Source organism: Engraulis encrasicolus, chromosome 22, assembly GCF_034702125.1.
Source record: "Engraulis encrasicolus isolate BLACKSEA-1 chromosome 22, IST_EnEncr_1.0, whole genome shotgun sequence".
In the NCBI taxonomy this organism is placed as follows: Eukaryota; Metazoa; Chordata; class Actinopteri; order Clupeiformes; family Engraulidae; genus Engraulis; species Engraulis encrasicolus.
The window spans coordinates 12,024,252-12,043,552 of NC_085878.1; the positions used below are offsets into that span (position 1 = coordinate 12,024,252).

General features: G+C 45.8%; 1 protein-coding gene across 1 annotated transcript in view; it reads left to right on the forward strand.

Annotated features, from left to right (window-relative positions):
* The window catches only part of tmod2 (tropomodulin 2), a 33,461-nt gene that overhangs the window by 4,063 nt on the left and 10,097 nt on the right, over positions 1-19,301 (forward strand). Inside the window, exons 2-4 of the mRNA XM_063188314.1 lie at positions 3,593-3,797; positions 5,082-5,238; positions 18,646-18,768. Of these exons, the coding sequence (XP_063044384.1) occupies positions 3,672-3,797; positions 5,082-5,238; positions 18,646-18,768 (406 nt within the window). The 5' untranslated portion in view covers positions 3,593-3,671. The remainder of the gene's footprint in view (positions 1-3,592; positions 3,798-5,081; positions 5,239-18,645; positions 18,769-19,301) is intronic.

Below are 19,301 nucleotides of genomic sequence, written 5' to 3' on the forward strand. Positions count from 1 at the left end.
ATTTCAGACTTGTGGGTACGTGAAGATTTTGATGGACTTAGCCAGTGCTTTGTAGTTTTGGTTTCTATCGTAGAGTTGTGCCAATAATTGCCAAGGTCCACGGAAATCAGTTGGAAATGTGGGAAATAAATTAGTCCAAGCCAAGGTTGGTTGAGGGTGGAGATATGGGTGTCGTGTCAGGGCACTGGAGCTGAGTCGGGCCAGGCGGCGGGGATGTAACCTTGGGCTGTCATTGCTGTAACCACAGTGGTTCCCTGGCAGCTGCGTATGAGAGTAAGTGAGTGAGCTGGTGAGTGAGAGTGAGTCACTGTGTGTGTTGGGTCTCCTGAAATGTTTACCGTCATAGCAGCCCTCGGCCTGTGTCTGAGTACTACTTTTTATTTTTCCGTTTGTTGTGTAACTCAAGCGTCTGTGGCAGAGAGCATGAGGGTCAAGTGGGTTTTCCCACGTCGTCTAGTCCCTCCAAACCGTGTAGTCTCTCACTATCCTGTGGTCAGAGGCCCAGACCTAGTAGTGTTTCCCCTCCTAGTGACTTATGGATAAACCAGCCACCCTAACAACTACTTCCACCCAGCTAAACTCGATTTCTCCCAATAGGACAACACTAAAATTAGACAGGCTTTCAAATTAGAGGCAAAACTTATACAAATGATTTTCAAGTTTATTATTGTGTGCCTCTCATTTTAAACCAACTGGAAAACTTAAAACAAAAACTCAATGCAGAATAATTAATATGAATAGTTTTGGAGTGATGCAATTGCTCAACCCTGACCCCACACATCCCCAGACAAACATTCGCCCTTAACTTAACTAACATTTGGCCCGGAGAGAAGCACTGTAAGAATGATGTATGGCATGCTGTCATCAGATAGTGTTTTTTGAGAAGCGGGCTGCTGTGGGGTTTTTGTAAGGGGTTGTTTATTTTTTTGATAAGAGAGGAGTCTTGGGTTGTACATGGCCAAGTAGTGGATGTGGTGTTATGGTGGTGTTATGCAAGAGAGCACCACATTGCTTGCTTGCATGTTTCATGCCCTTCGTCATGGCATTCCTCAGTGTAACGGTCCTCCCCTCCTCTTTGCTTTGACAACTTAATGGCCAACTGCGTATATTGGTGTGTAACTCCTCTTCCCGTGTGTAGCGTAGTTGGTATAGCGGCATGTAGTGTTGTGAGAGGCAGCATGGTCATTATGGGAGAAGACCAGAGAAACAAAACGGAAAATGTGTTTATTGTCATTTCACAGCAATGCAACACGATTTAAGACCCAGCAAGTGGTAAGTGATGAGAAAAATAGAAAGATGATTGATTATACAAAAGCACCAACAGTGGTCGCTACAATGAAAAAGCAGAAATCATGACGTTCAGTGCAACATGATTCAAGCCCTCCGTCCCACCAAGTGGTAAGCGATGAGGACAAAATGGCAACGAGATGAAAAAACGCATTATGTTCCATACAGTTGAAAAGCAGAGATATTGACTTTCACTCATGACTTTCGCTTTCCTGGTTGGCTGGTGGTGAATGGGCATGTAGGTATTCCCAGCAGCAGCAATGGGAAAGGAGCTTTTAACAGCTAATGGGATAAGTAGAGGGGTAGTTGGTTTTCTTCTTATGTTCATGTACTGGAGGTAATGAGTAACACATGCTATGAACACTAGAGTAGAGTCCCGGCTACTTAGCTGACCCGCCCCTTCTTCACTGTTGCCTTCCCTCCCCTCGCAGCGAGAGATGAGCCCGCAGGAAGAGCCCGGGTCAGCCTAAGGTCAGCTTAGAGGGATGGGAAAGAGATGTGGTAAGACCGACGCAGTGGAGTGCAAGCCCCCCCAGGGGGTCAGAGATGTGTGTTGTTGCGAGAGGCAAGCCGCTTGTGGACAGTGAATGGCTAACATCTGCTGGGAGTTGTTGGGTAATAATAAAGCTCATCGTGCCTTGACAAGTTGGACCATGGGAGAGAAGATGATCTGCTTAGCTAGTGTGCTGTCTTCTGCTCCTAACTCAGGTTTTGCAACTCTCTTTCTTTATCTAAACTTTCTTCATCTAACTGAGTGTGTTCTCTCCGTGTAGTACTATTCTCTTGTGCACTGATGTCAAAAACCCACTTCAGAGGCCTCATGTATGACGTTTGCTTTTAGCACAAATTAAGCTTCGAAAGGTTCCTTCTCACGCAAATGCTCAGATGTACTAAGACATGTAAAAGTGCACGTGTACTAAATTTCATGTGAAATCAGATGTACCATGTGAATCAGCATGAAAACCTACGTATGCATGGACCCGTATATGACATTTTTGGTGCATATTTATCTTTTCAGATTTTCACATATGCAAAGATTCAGTTGGAAATAGAAAAAACTCTTAGTACCTGCCACCACTGGAATAATACACCCTGCCACAGTTCCCTTCTGACACAGGTGACTTTACTGGTCTACCTGTCTTGAGAACTCACTACCATCAGCTGATGCAGAGCTGCTTATACAAAATGTTTGGCAGGAGTTTTGCTTTCGAAAACCAGGACTGACTTCTCTGCTCCTGTGCATAAGCTACTAGGGGTGCATTCCAATATGCGACCTTGCGTCCTCCACTTGTGCTTGTGGCCTCGCCCCGCCTCCTGGCCCCTCCTCCATGGAGAAAACGAATAAGTTTCCCCGCTGTCAGCATAGCCAATTTTTGGGGGACTATTCTTCATTCACCATCCAGTTTGCAAATGAGAAAATGACTACATAATTGAGCTTTTGCGAGATATTGAAATATAGTGCTGTTGTCTGTGATGTCATCATGACACATTACTTCCTGGTACGAGGCCACAAGCACAAGTGGAGGACGTAAGGTCGCATATTGGAAATGCACCCTAGGTCTTCAGTTCAAGATGGACACGATCGGCTTCATATTGAAAAATTTTATTAAAATTGTTCAAATTGTGTTTGTAATTTGCTAACCTTACTGGCACTTAACAAACAAGCTGTGCAGTAGGCCAGTATAAGGCTTCAGTGAGAGAGCGAGCGAGTGATGTTTGTCGTAAATAGGCCCACTTAGAAGCAAGACATGTGAAACGGTGGCATGACCATGAGATGACTGGCCAAAGAGTCTTGAAGTGTGAATGTGGCCATTGTGCATCACACAACTATGAAAGAGGCGAGGCTTGCCAATGACCTCTCAGCTCCGGAATCACACAGCTGATGACCACTGATGGAGCACCACAGAGATTGTAAACACGTGCTGGCTATGCAGACACACACACACACACACACACACACACACACACACACACTGGGCTGAGCTCTGGCAGAGATGGAGAGAGAGTGCGGTTGTGTTTGCCCGAGTTATCTGGTGTCTTTTTGAGGAAGTCATAGCTCATACTAAGTTTATCGCCGACCCGGCAACAAGGGTCACTATGCAGGAAAGAAGGTCAGCATGACAGAAGAATTCCCAATTTCTTTTTTTAAAACCACACCCATGTCGAATCTCATGTTTAAATCTTGTACATGTAGACATTCCTGACAGCCCTGTTTCTCAAGGTGTTACTTTGCATGTTCATGCAAGGGGAAAGAAAGTACAAACATCCAAATTACATTTGTGCTTCTGTTTCCCCCTCCCTGCAGGCATCTCTTCTCTCTGGTATAACACTGACTGACTGATCTGAGCTGAGCTACCACACGAGCGCGTTCTACTGCTGCAACCATGGCGCTGCCGTTCAAGAAAGACCTGGAGAAGTACAAGGAGATCGACGAGGACGAGATCCTGAACAAGCTCTCGGAAGAGGAGCTCAAACAACTGGAAAATGCCCTGGAAGAGATGGACCCAGAGGTGAGACCAGGGCCAGGGGTCCCGTCCCTCCCAGGAGTCTGGCCTTTGGGTCGGAATGATTGTATTAGTTTCTGTCTGCTGCCATCCTAGAGTAGAGTAGGAGGATACTTATTAGGTTAAGTCCAACCTTTGGGATGGAACAATTGTGTTACTTCAGGTCTTGAGCCTTGCTAGAGTGAAGACCACGAGGTATACACAACGCATACACACTGTACACATTACTAGAACAAAGACTTGGTCTCTGGCTTTAATGCAATTTTTACCTGTAAAGCATTGTTTCCAAATTCCTTTTAGTGGTTTGTCAACCTGTTTTGGCTGTCAATTGGCTTTCCTGAATTGGCTTTGCAACCCTATGTAGGCTTTGCTTTAAGTCGACTATGTAGGATGGAAGACTTCTATCGTTGTTTCAGTATCAGTTTACTTTACAAGGTTGAAGAATGAGCAGAGCAGAGACAGGTGTGTGCTGTGTACTGTATGTGTTTGTTAGTTTATTTGCTTATGCAGAGCTTGTAAATCACTCGAGCCTTTGTTATTCATCCGGAGTAGATTTTACAAGGCAAAGCCATACAAAATGGAGAGAAAGTGGGGTGAAAAAGTAGGGGTGTGCAAAAAAACCGTCATGGCAATGTATAGTGATAAAACAGTCACTGTCAAGTCACTGAAGTAAATATCGCAATGCATTGCAATAGTACGTGAATTGTGATGTATCATGATGGAATCACATTGTGGGATGTGTGATCATGATCCCTTTGCAAGGTAACCCTAGTTACAGGTGTGATTTTAGTCCCTTTTTGTTTTTGCTCTTCCAAAGTCCACTCCCCTTAGTATCAGGTGTGAGATATGCCTCGTTCACACCAGTAGCGAATAACGCGAACGGAGCGACGGAAGTCATTATTTATCTATGGAGGGTGCGCGTCCAGCGCTACCAGAGCGAATTCGCCAGGGGCGAAGCTTCTTGAGCGACCAGAGCGAATTTTAATGATAATACGTCAGCTAATCTTATGGTAATGAGCTATGACTCACTTCAGCGAAAACCAATTGGAATGTTCATATCAACGAATGTCCCAGGCTGTCAAGCCAGAGCCGTTATGTGATTAGCTAAATCAAACATGTCAATGCCGCGTCCAGAGCGAATACAGCGAATTCAAGGCGAAGCTTCCTCTGCTACCTCCGTTACTAGGCAGCGTAGTTCGCTCTTGGTCTGAAAGAGGCAATAGTAGGGTACATTTGAAGAAGGCAGTCACGATAATTCCAGTGCTGAATGTTTTTTTTTTGCCCTCCCAGAATGCACTGTTGCCAGCTGGCCTGCGACAGAAAGACCAGACGACCAAGGCGGCCACGGGGAACTTCGACCGCGACCGGCTGCTCAACTACCTGGAAAAGGAGGCCATGGAGTACAAGGACAGGGAAGACTTCGTGCCCTTCACGGGAGAGAGGAAAGGTCAGACACCTGGGACTCTGTCTGTCTGTCTGTCTGTCTGTCTGTCTGTCTGTCTGTCTGTCTGTCAGCCTGTCTGTATGTCACTGTAACTGTATTTTTGTCTGTGTGGGAGAGTATGCAAGGCAGTTCAGGAACTGTTATTGAGATGTAGTACACTACTGTGTGTGTGTGCGCGTGTGTCTGAGTGACTGTGTCTCTGTGTATGACTGAGTATGCAAGGCAGCGCAAGAACAGTTGGTTAAAGATATTGCACAGTAGTGTGTGTGTGTGTGTGCAAGGCAGTGCAAAAGCAGTTGTTATTGAGAGTACAGTGCAAAAGCAGAGTGGTGTTATTAGTGTGTGCTTGCACATTCCCTTTCCGCTTTTATGAGAGATATTTTTCCAGTTGAAAGTTCCACTGTGGTCTGTATGGTTTAAGGTCTTATTGTGAGCTAATCTCGATCACAGATAAAGCACTTGAGCTCGGGTGAATTTCCCAGTTGGGAAAGAGCATGAGTGCTGTTGTGAAATATCCTCCTGTTTGGTTGAGCCAGTGCTTTCTGACATTTTAATGGCCTGCTAGCTTGACTGTACACATGGCTGTATCTTTACAAGCACTGCTCTTCTTCAGCTGCATATAGGTTCTATGGCTGTGTTTTATGGTGGAGAGTGTCTGCTAATGCTGCTTTGCTTTTCTGGCCTATAGGGAGGGATGTCTGTGTGTGGTGTGTTATAAAATTGTGTCTGATCGCAGCCCAGTGTGTATGATCGTGTGTGTGAGAGAGAGAGATGGAGAGTGAGCAGGAAAAGGAGGAGTGTGTGGGCTGTTTCAGCCTTCTGGTGTGATTCCCGCTATGCTGGCACTGCAGGTATTACCAACACACACACACACACACACACACACACACACACACACACACACCCTCCGCCTGCTCTTACGTAACCTGCTGCAGTGTCACACACACACTCAGACATACACGCCCTGCACGCATGCGCATTGCGCACAGACACACTTACTCTGAGAGGAGAGGAGAGGAGGCTGCTTTTTGTGCCGCTCTCGATGAAATTATGGATGAGGAGGAGGGAAACTAGAGCTTCACCAGTGCTCACCTCTAAAACGGAGCATGTCACACTTAACGAATTAGGCTGCATTGCTTCCAGCTTTCATAGTGTTCTCAGCCAGAGACGCTATAATGTTAAGATGTTTTTTTGTTGATGGTTACATTGTCCAGATTATTGAATCATATGTGTTTACTGTATAGTGTATAGCATTAGGAAAAGGAAATGGCCTGTTAAGGTATACCTTTGGAACAAACCCTACTGTATAGGAGTGGACAAAAATAGTACGGACACAGACATTTGAATAATGCATGCTAGATGTCTCAGGTCAAATGAAGTGAAACGCAGGTGGTGTTTATTTAACATGCCCTCTCATGGAACACAAGGCTGGAGGTTCTCGGGCAGAACAAAACAGCTTGTAGAATGAGGTAATTATTGATTTCTGTAGCAGCAGACGTGGTCCATGTATGTCTGTATGTCTAAGTGCTTGTTATACAGTGTATAGAATATGGAATGGAATATACAGTGCGGCCCTGTGAGTGCTTCCATAGTATAAAGTGTACATCTATTATGTGCGTGCGTGCGTGCGTGCGCGCGTGCGCGACTGAGGGAAACCAAGAGCCAGGATCGGGGAAGGCACACACATATGGGGTGGAAAACACCCAGAAATCCTTAGCTGTAATGGAAACGAACGCTCTGTTCTGGAACTAGTCCAGTTAGAGCATTCCAGAGTGGTGAGCATCAAGTCTCTGGTGGGATCCAGCAGGGGCAGCCCAGTGAAATAAATGAGTGCTGAACGAAGATGACCTCTGACACCCGGCTGCCCTCTCTGGATCTCTGGGCAGGGGATGGATGGATCATGGATGCAGCGTGCCTGGAGGAGGCTGAGACCCCCATAAAGCGTGCAGTTCTCAAACTTTCTGGGGACAGGGACCCCTAATGGAACGCAGCATTTTCCATGGATCGTCTCATAATAATACGGAATGGGGAGGGAGCACAAGACATAGTGAAAGCTTGTAGTTGGTACCATGTAAACACCAGAATCAGATGCGATATTATAATAATCAGGCATACATAATCTCACAACAAATTGCAGTTTTCCACAATTGTTTTATATAGTCTTGTTATTGCAAATAAATTCGCTAACCTTTTTGTATTTGCAACTGGCTCACCAAAGCTATCTGAGACTCTGTGGGGAGAACCAGTCACCGATTATTAGGTTTAACATAGGCTATCATACCTAAAGTCTTTGAACATTTTTCAGTGACTGTACCGTGCACAGCCCAGCAGTCTCCGGACCCCACGTTGAGAACCCCTGCCCTAAAGCACAGCGTAGCCGACCAGAGCTAGGTTTGAGTGGATTGGATTTGCACAGAGTGGAAAATAGGAAGCTGCGATATTTCATGGATACAGTCCCAGCACTCTTCCTGTTTCGCTCTTAAAAAAAAAACAAAAAAGGATAAAATAACACCCAGATCCCACTTTCCTTCATCAATCCATGTCAGAAAGCGGGATGATGTGGGGAGTTAAGAAAAGACGAACTGCAATGGCTTGTAAAACAAGAGCTGAGTTACTGCTCTGAGGTCTATCTCGGCGGTTCTAAAAAACGGGACAGGAAGTGAGTAATTCTCTCCTAATTTTGGCTTTGTGTACACGGTCAGGGCACATAACACCACCAGCAGAACAATGCTGTAGGGAGTTGAGGCATTGGACCTCTGCAAGCCGTCAGTGTTTAGAGTAGGCGGTCACTGCCCAATGATGCCTCCCTGGTGGCTGAGTGTTTGTGTTGCTCTTGTTTGGTAAGCAGTTTTCCCATCTGGAGGGGAATAGGGTGGGGCTGTGTTGTGTGCGTGGCATGGCGTGCGTGTCTGTGTATGTGCATTTGCATACATGCATGCGTGCACATTCACACAGTCCCAGTTGCTCTCCAATGTCTTTCTGTCTGGAGATACATGTCTGTTTGTGTGTACATTATGCACATGTGTGTTTGATGTGCATCCTCACATTGTGACTGGGTGTCTGTGGTAGCTCTCCTTCTCTCCAGTCTCCTTCATTAAACTGCCAAGCACGTTCTGCAGGGCTGTGCGGTGCGTGCTAAAGAACAGCCACAGCCAGGCTGATTTATGACCAGACACTCTCTCAGGCTCAGCACCACACCTCTGACAGGGTTGTAGGGATGAGATCACACACACACACACGCGCACACACACACACGCGCGCACACACACACACACACACACACACACACACACACACACACACACACACACACACACACACACACCTACATCCTCATTGGTCCACAGGACGGTAAATCCCCAGTAACAGTAACGCCTATAGTGCACGCTGGACACCTGCCCCACAAACAATGGCATTGGTTGCTTTAAAAGTCAACTGTTAAAGGGTCGAGCCACAAAGCGCATACAGTTGATGCTTGTTAGCCTTGAACTTGACCAGTGAGATTACTAGTCAGTACAGTAGAGTCAAGTTGAATCCCCCCCCCCCCCAAAAGAGACTGCAAGGAATTTTGGTCTTGCTAAAGCTTTAACTTGCCTGGTGGGATTACTACACTGTTGACAAGAGTCTACAGTGGAAATCAACCCATAGAAACAGCAGGGAATGTCCCTCGTTAATCAGAGTACTAGTGCGTTAAGACTGCGAAATCTAGACACCCCTAGCGACCGCAAATTGACAGCTTTTTGCTGTACGGGTCTGGCTCGCCAGGCTAGCGTTAAGAGTCTGAGTTCAAACGCCAATGAAAGTGCAAGTAATATCATTTCCCTTTGTGGAGCTTGAGCTTGACTGTTTCCACTGTGAGTATAGAGTAGAACACTCTCCCAATGGGACTGCAGGACATGTCCCTCTTGCTGAGCTTTATCCTGACTGGTGTGATTACTAGTGATCAGAGTAGAACAGTGGAATCCAATCCCAATGGAACTGCAGGGCATATTCCAGTGACAGGCTTGCCTGTCAGCTTGTTTGCTTGCCTGAGTGGAGTCAGTCAAGCCGAATTGATCCCCACTGAAAATACTGGGCACTTTTTGCTTTTGTTAACCTTGAGCTTGACTCATAAGATTACTCGTAGAGTCAAGTTCAGCCCAAATGAGACGACAGGGCATTTTCCGCTTGACGGTTACCACTGTACAAGTGAGTGAGCAGAGTACAGTACAGCAGTGGTTCTCAACTGGAATAGTCTTGTGACCCACAATTTGCCGTGGTCAATATGTTGTGACCCAAACTGCGTGTCGCACCGTCAGATTCTTCCAATAATAACAAAAAATATTATCATGCATTTGATAATATGCATTATTATTTGCATTGTATGCTGTTATACAATGTGTATTATGAAGTAGTGGAGAGGAAAAGGCCTATTAACCATGTTTCACTCTGTCTTCAACATCATAGTCATTTTTAGTACATTGCATCACAGCTCCGCGACCCACCCAGGAACCCTCCGCGACCCACTTTTGGGTCCCGACCCACCAGTTGAGAATCACTGCAGTACAGTACAGTACAGGGATACTGGAGGCCATGTTTCTTTGGCTGGTTTGCTGGTCTGTTTGTTTGAGCATCCGAGTCTGAGGCAGAGAGTAGAGGCCCAGTCGTACTGCAGATCATGTTCTTGTTACTGGTTTTGTTGTGTGTTTGACTGAGTGCAGTGAGTAGAGTCCCAGTCTCCTGCAGGGTGTGTTGCTGTGGCTGCTTTGCTGGTCTGTTTGTTTGCCTTGAGTCTGAGCAGTGGCATTGATCGCAGCCTCTAATTTGTTGTGTACGGAAAGGAAGCAGGATGTGCTGATCCACCCCCCAGTGGCATCCCCATTTACACACAACACAACACAACACAACACAACACAACACAACACAACACAACACAACACAACACAACACAACACAACACAACACAACACAACACAACACAACACAACACAACACAACACAACACAACACAACACAACACAACACAACACAACACAACACAACACAACACAACACAACACAACACAACACAACACAACACAACACAACACAACACAACACAACACAACACAACACAACACAACACAACACAACACAACACAACACAACACAACACCACACCACACCACACCACACCACACCACACCACACCACACCACACCACACCACACCACACCACACCACACCACACCACACCACACCACACCACACCACACCACACCACTCCACACCACACCACACCACACCACACCACACCACACCACACCACACCACACCACACACCACACCACACCACACCACACCACACCACACCACACCACACCACACCACACACCACACCACACCACACCACACCACACCACACCACACCACACCACACCACACCACACCACACCACACCACACCACACCACACCACACCACACCACACACACCACACCACACCACACCACACCACACCACACCACACCACACCACACCACACCACACCACACCACACCACACCACACCACACCACACCACACCACACACTCTCTCTCTCTCTACTACTCTCTCTCTCTCTACTACTCTCTCTCTCTCTACTACTCTCTCTCTCTCTACAGTACTCTCTCTCTCTCTCTCTCTCTCTCTCTCTCTCTCTCTCTCTTTTACTCTCTCTCTCTCTACTACTTAACTCTCTCTCTCTACTACTTTACTTTACTCTCTCTCTCTCTCTCTCTCTCTCTACTACTCTTTCTCTCTCTACTACTCTCTCCTCTGTCTACTACTCTCTCTCTCTCTTTTACTCTCTCTCTCTCTATTACTTTACTCTCTCTCTCTCTCTCTCTCTCTCTCTCTCTCTCTCTCTCTGAAGTGCAGACACACAACACACTGGACGTTTCAAAGACTTTTCTAAAGGGCACCCCAAGTTTATGACTGCAGAGAAAGAGGGAGGCAGGCAGGGAGTTTGTTTTCCACTGCAGTGCAGTGCTTCAGTGGCAGCAGTTGCCAAAGCTCAGTCAGCCTGGCGCTCATGTTTATAGTGAAGGAGGGTGTTATTTTTAATATCAAGCCTCACTCACCACCATATAGTTCATCATTATGCTGATGTAAGTGTTGTTATGATGATGATGATGAGTGGTCATGATGGGGTGTTTCTGTGCCAACTGAATCAACCCTTCAAAGGTTTTTCCCTCATCCTTTAAGAACATTCTGCAGCTCCCATTGAAGACGGTCTTGTACTGTTATATGCTACATAATAGTGAGAAGAACACAACATTTTGTTAATGTTTTAACATGCTTTCGTACTCTTTAAAGGATTAACAGTAGACAGAATGTGTGGAGGAGGTCGTGCTAGTCTAGTCTCTGTCCCTCCTCCCACCCAGTGGCTCTCTTCCTCCCAGATGCCTCTCTGCTCTCCCACCGTCTGGTTGCACTGCAGTGGCCATGAATAAAGCTGAACGATGACAAGGCTCTTCAGCGGATGCTAATCTCCCATCATGAATCTGGATCCTCATCTGCAGATTCCAGCATGGCGCCTAGAGCCAATAACACATGCGCAAACACACACAGACACGCATAATACACACACACACACACACACACACACACACACAAAACCCCCACATATACAGTACAACTCAGAGGCGACTTCCTTCTCCTGGAGGGCGAGAGAATGAAGGAAGTGAGTGAGTGGAGTAAGAGAAGGGAAGAAAGAGGGAGAAGGATATGGAAGAGGGAAGAAAGAGAGAGAGGCACAGAGGGAAAGAAGAAAGAATTGGCCATCTGTCCATCACTGCAGGGGAGGGAGGAGAGGAAGAGCGAGGGGCAGTATGGGTAAACTGGACGGGTCAGTTTGTGGCCTAGCCACCCACCACAGGTCACCATGGAAACCAGCCAAGCTCTGCCCCACACACTCCAGCCAGTTACTGAGAGGAAGGGTGAAGCCGGGGCTGGACTCGCCGTAGGGCATACAGGGCATTAAGCCCGGTGGACTGTTGATGATTTTGGCCTGGAGTCCTGGACGTCCCCTCAATGGTATCAATCCTCATGCCACTACAGCAGGCCTCTTCCAGATAAATTCTGCATTTTGGGTGTTGACTAATATTTTGTCAAAGACTTCATTGTCTCTCTCTGACTGGTGGACAGGTGTTGGCTAAAAATGCCTGGTCTGATTTTTCACCTCAGTCCTGGGTGAAACCCTTTCTCCTTTTTTTTACTGTGTTTCCCAAATCCAGAGATTGGACTTTGAGCTCAAGAAGAAACCAGTTTCTTACAGCTAAACTCTTTGACTTTGGCATGATCTAGTAAATGACCTGGATGAATGGAAATCTTGTGACCTATCTGTTTCCAAAACATGAAAGTAAAAGTTCAAAACACAAAGTTCAAAGGAAAGTGTGTGGACAGGACGTTTTGTATTTGTGAGTTTTAATCACAGATGATGAGCTGTACATGCTGTAGATGAACCGTAAGGTACTGAGGACACGTGAAAAGTTCCCATCTCTGGCATTGAAGACTGTGTTTGCTCAGACTTTTTCGCCACGTTTCCTTGAGGGGCATGCCCAGCAACATCTCATCTCATCTTCAAGATTGTTTTGCCTCAGCCAGCTGTAATGCCATCCAGCTTGCATACCTCATGGCAAAAAATACATTTTGTTATTTGTGGGGATTGAACTTGTATGCCCTGTACCAACTTTTCTGTCTGGTCTGGCATCTTACAATCTACAATCTTGCAGTCTACAATCTGTTTGCTTCTTTTTTATGTTTTGGAGAGAATGGTACAGCACAGGTAAGAAACAAAAAAACAAGGTACCCACAACCACAATCAACCCTGGATTACATCAGTGTGCATGAGAAACAGCAGTAATTTATAAACACTCATGCCTTGAGTTTAATTCCCCTTAATTACAGCTCTCCCTACTGCCCCCCCACCGCCAGCATGATGGCATCATGCTCGTAAGGAAAACCTCCCCCTGTGCTAAGATGAAGAATTGCCCTTTTGAGTTTTTTTCTTTCCTTTTTTCTTTCTTTCCTGTTCAGAAATAGTTTTCCGTCGACCTCATGCTTTGTGGGCTCTTGCTTGGCTGAGTTGAGTTGTGTTCTAGCCTAGGGTCTCCGCATTGCCTTGGTTGCCTGTTTGTTGATTTGAGGCTTTTCCTGTTTTGCGTCTGGTCCAGGGGCAACTCCACACATGTGGCTTCTTGATCTTGTAAGATACTGTCATCGTGTTGATGGAAACTGCATGTGACATGATGCAAACTTCTGCTTCCATTTAGTGATTGGAGAATGGCACACAAACTGAAAAATAGATAGCACACTGTGTCCGTGTACCAGTGTATACTTCTTTTGGTACATTTGGTACAGGGATACAACATATACAATAATATTTATTTCTTGCATCAAAGTGTTTTTTTTCCATTTTGTCACATGCACAAAAATCCACAGTAATTGTGTGCACTCACCCAGCATTAGGCAAATCTTAATCCCATGTTACTGTAATTCACACAGTGTACACGCATTGTTATACTGTATTTGATTGCTGTAACAGCGACTGTAAAATCAAGCGTCCAGCCGTCCACTCAAGGAATTTACTCACAGTCCTGCCCCAACAGGAAACCACTTTGATAATTTGTCTGCATCCTGATTCCTGCGTCTCTTTTGGGGAGTCAGGGTCGGTCAGTTGGGATCCTGAGGATATTGTGATGCATGCAGGGGCCACAGAGACTTTAGAAAGCTTTGGTGGAGTGCTGCCAGTGGCCTTTCGACACTACAGCAGTGGTGCTGTGGGAAGGGATATGATCAAGAGAAAGTACTCACATCACATCAGTGGAACCACATAATGTGAAAAGTCCAACTGGGAAATTCCAACTCCCATTGTCATTGTGACACAGCACGCCACAGCACACAAGTGAACACTGAACACTGCACACAATGAAATTGCATTTATGCCTCACCCTTGCAAGGGGGTAGCACCCAATGCCGCCCAAAAGGGAGCAGTGCGGCAGGACGACACCATGCTTAGGGAGGATACCTCAGGATATAATGCAAAGTTCATAAAAGCAAATTAAGTATGGCAGGAGGGCTGTATTTGTATGTATCATTTTCACATAGGCAGTTTGAAGGAAGCATGAAAATTAATCTTCTATAATCTTCTCTACAGCTCTCAGTAGGTCTGAAAATGATACAATTGTCTTGCAGCTATTACAGAATTGCAAAGCAATCCTCTTTCCCCAGTTAAACTTTGGAACAAATATGCTCTCTCTCTCTTGCACTCTCTTTCACTCTCGCTCCCTCTCTCTCTCGCGCTCTCTCTCTCTCGTGCTCTCTCTCGTGCTCTCTCTCTCTCTCGTATAACAGCACTCCCCCCCCAATCACAGTAGTGCTCAGCTATCAGAAGTAATCCCTCGATTGCTCCTTCATGCATACGTGTGTAGCGTGGTCACGCTCCCCTGGACACCACCGGCCCACTCTGTGGGGGGGACTCCTATCTTTACCTGCGAGGAGCTTGTAAGACTATCCTGTCTGGAGATCGGGTTGCTCTAATTGAAATTGACTGGTAGTTGATGCTATTATGGCCATGGTAGAGAAGCAGCAGCAGGATGTATCAGTCTTACTGGTGGCCACTGCACTGCTGCCACTTGGATAGTCACCGGCCAGTACAGGCATTGGCATGTGATGGAGCACATGATCTACTACAGTATATCACGAAAGTGAATACACCCCTCACAGTTTTGCAGATTTTTGAGTATATCTTTTCATAGGAAAGCATTACAGAAATTTCACTTGGACACAATGATTAGTGACCTTTTAACAACATATTTAACCGCTTAAATTTGTTGTTCACTCAGAAAAAAAAAAATACAGCCAATAATGTTTGAACATGTACTCACAAAAGTGAGTACACCCCAGATTAAAATCCGGTAGAGAAGGGGCTGTGTTGGCTCGAATCGTCTCGAATTGAAACGAAATGAAGAGGGATGAAAAGGGAGGTCATCAGTGTGCGTTTCAACCTTTCTTTGCATTGAACTTTTACATTTTGTGTCTGCATCTGGCTTAAATAGATTGGTGTGAGATTTGAATGCAATCCTATGGAGAATATCAGGATCTGCTTCAGTAGTCACAGTGCATGATGACATGCATGTTTCTTTTAGGTGTATTTCAGATTGCCAATGTTGACAGCATTCATGCATCCCCAAACCATGTCAGTCCCACTACCATGCTTGGCTATGGAGAGGATACAACTTTTTGTAAAACTCACTTGTTTACCACCACACATGCTTGACACCATCTAAAGCAAATTTGTTTATCTTGGTCTCAAGAGAGATGAACAGACCAAGGATATGGATCACTGGAACCATGTCGTGTGATCTGAAGAGACCAAGATAAATACTTTAGATGGTGTCAAGCATGTGTGGTGGTAAACAAGTGAGTTTTACAAAAAAGGTGTATCCTCTCCATAGCCAAGCATGGTAGTGGGACTGACATGGTTTGGGGATGCATGAATGCTGTCAACATTGGCAATCTGAAATACACCTAAAAGAAACATGCATGTCATCATGCACTGTGACTACTGAAGCAGATCCTGATATTCTCCATAGTATTGCATTCAAATCTCACACCAATCTATTTAAGCCAGATGCAGACTCAAAATGTAAAAGTTCAATGCAAAGAAAGGTTGAAACGCACACCGATGACCTCCCTTTTCATCCCTTTTCATTTCATTTCAATTCGAGACGATTCGAGCCAACACCGCCCCTTCTCTACCGGATTTTAATCTGGGGTGTACTCACTTTTGTGAGTACATGTTCAAACATTAATGGCTGTATTTAGTTTTTTTCTGACTGAACAAGAAATTTAAGCGGTTAAATATGTTGTTAAAAGGTCACTAATCATTGTGTCAAAGTGAAAATTCTGTAATGCTTTCCTATGAAAAGATATACTCAAAAATCTGCAAAACTGTGAGGGGTGTATTCACTTTCGTGATATACTGTATGTGACTGAACTGAAGGCAAAACACCATCCAAATGAGCAGCAGAGGAATTTATTTCTTAAACTGGCATGTTTTATTGCCTGCGAAGCATTAGGCTCCAATACTGCGATCATTGCCAGATTTTAATTGACTTCTTAATTACTCCTCATATGAAAAGTTCTACTGTCATCACGACCACAGAGAAGACTACAGACAACTAGAAATAAGCCGGTCCAAAATGGCAATATAGAAACATGGTAGACAAAAGCAATAAAGCGGAAGGCAATAGAGACGGCCCATGCTCATTGCAAAAGCAGATGAGTGTCTGTCTGCCTCCCATTTTTGAGGTTATTTGAAAAGTGCAGTGCAAGCAGTGAAACTCATCAAAGGTACTAGGAGTCCCTGTGTGGCTCTGGAGTCTATGACCCATACACCCCCCAGGGCACTAATAAAGCGTGTCGGGTGAGGGGAGCAGGGCCACCGACAGCTGTGGTCGGGCCTGCGACAGTCATCTGAAGGGGGCCCCCGGTCAGTACAATGTTATGAGGACCCAATTCTAGGCTACCTCTCTACCTGGGCCCCGGGACTACTGACCCCTTTGGCATCACCAACAGACTGCAGTTTAAAGCAAAAGTAAGAGGGATGAGACTGCTCTCTGTTCCACCTCAGTCAGCATATTCAGGGGAACCTTGGGAGGGGAGAGCCCTGCTGGATGCGGCTGCAGACTTGTGGAAGTATAGTACATGCAGACGTGGTCATGCTGGAAAGCCTGTGTAAGGCTGATGGGAAATTTGATAGCATATTGTGGGTTTTGCTGGCTGTACTGGTAGGGAAAATGTGTTCATGATTCATGTCGCACACGCGCACACACAGACACACAGACACACAGACACACAGACACACACAATACTGTATTTGCACTGTATTATATTTGAGATTATTCAGGTGGTATTGTGTTCAAGAGTGTAGATTTGAACTTCAGTTAAGGTGAGATGTGAGTGAAATCTTGGCCCTGGGCTTTCTCTTTCCTCTGACTCATCTCCCCAGCTGGCCTGTGTCTACATTTTCAGACTAGATACGCGCTTGTCAGATGTAAGAAGTTCCACTGCCTGCCTGAGGCACACTGCTTTTCCATTTCGCATTTGCATATTAATATTGTTGGTTATATTGTCTTGTTGGTTTTTTGAAGATGAGGACAGTATTTTAGAAAGTAAATCCCTTCTGGCATTGGCTCTGACGAGGTTTGGACTACTGCCATGCCAATATTTGATTCCATTGTTATTAGTGCAACCTTGCACTCCGGTGGCTTACTCTGCCACCGTTAGCAGTTGATTGTAATTCCATTTTCCATTGTTACAAATGCTTTTTTATCCGAGTCAGTCGATAAAATCCATTGATGGATCCATCGGATTTGGCCCACTGTGCTATGTTTGCTGCATACATGAATCCAGTGCAAAAAAAATAATAATTCAAAAGTGTTGCTGTCAGAACAGGTTTGGAGAGGCCTAACGTCTTCCATGTTTTGCTTGTTCTTTGTGTCTTTACTGTAGCAGAAGTGATCTCTCTAATTAGCCCATCTACCTGGCTTGAAGCCTTGACGTGCTAATAAGCTGTTCCAGTGAATGGTCTCAAACAAATATGGAGCAAGAGGACTTTTCTTAAACCCCTCCAGACGTCCTTTTGCCTCCTCCCTCTGCGAACACTGTATCCCAGCTGACAAACATCTTGGTGTGAACTGAGGCCTTCTTGGTTAGCACAACTTGGCGTAACCCATGAGTAGTTTTTATTCATTGTGATGTCTGCTTGAGCCAAATCGCCATGGTGACTTCGAGCAGCTGACTGGGTGTTTGTAGCCTGAGCCTGACTCTGACTCAGGCCACTGAAGCACAGTAAAGAGAGTGTGTGTGTGTGGGGGGGGTGTGCGTGTGGCGTGCGTGCGTGCGTGCGTGCGTGCGTGTGTGTGTGTGTGTGTGTGCGTGTGTGTGTGTCTGTGTGGAGGGCAGCAGAACTGGGGTCTTTGTGTTGCTCAGGCTTTGACCATGTGCCTTTGGCCTGGTTTGCTCATGTGCCTGCTTGCGAGCTGAAGCCACAAAGATACATCTGGAAAAATGAGCAAACCAACAAACAAATGAAAAATGTTTCATATAAATAAAATATTTCAAGTATGCTTTTGGCATTTAGTTCCTTGATTTGACAAGGGAGTGAAGAGAGACAGGAAATGAGAGGGAGAGAGAACTGGTTTAGGGTCTGGAAATGGCCCATGCTGACCTGGATTTAAACCCTGCCTCTACCATGGGCCATTTGCCCATTACTTGGGGGTGCCTGCTCCAGCTACTGTGCCCCAGCAACCCTGAAACGTAGACGAAACATGTGGATGTCTTTGTATGCGAGTATGTGGGACTGTTAACTTACGTTGTTCTCTTTCTCTCTTTTTTTCCCCTCCAGGAAAAGCGTTTGTGCCCAAACAGAAGCCCATGGAAAGCCAATCGCAGGACGTCACGACCCTTGACCCGGAACTAGAAGAAGCCCTCTCTAGCGCCACAGACACGGAGCTCTGTGACCTGGCAGGTAGGCGGAGGGTTTTTTTTTGGGGGGGGGGGGAGTTGAGGAAGTCCAGACTGTTGCCGCTATTTGCATCAATTCTCTGTCCTTGTGCTATTTGTAGTATTACCGAGGACAGTGAGACATTGTTGCGTCCAAATGATGTTTAAACTGAATGAAAAAAAAATATCTGCCTACTCAGACAGCAGAAAGTGTGGGAAAGTGGACGGCGCTAACAAAGGGCCCTCAGTTGCAGGCCTCGTAGCTATTCCTCTTTGCTCACTGAGTGACTCTGAAGTCGAAAGCTTTTAGGGGAGGCTAATTCACTCGGACCTGGCCGCCAGGAGGAGGAGTAGGCGTCTCTCTGCTTTTAGGCCGCTTTTGTTGTCTCGTCTCTAATGTCAGGTCGCGTCGCTAAACCTGCGTTCTTCTGTTCACTGGAACTCTCTCTCTCTGGCCTTCTGTGAAGTAAGGAGAAGAGAAGAAGCAAAGAAAAGTTCCCCCTTTGTGGCAGCCAGATGGATATCTCTCCAGGACAGCGTTTTGTACTGCAGTGTTTT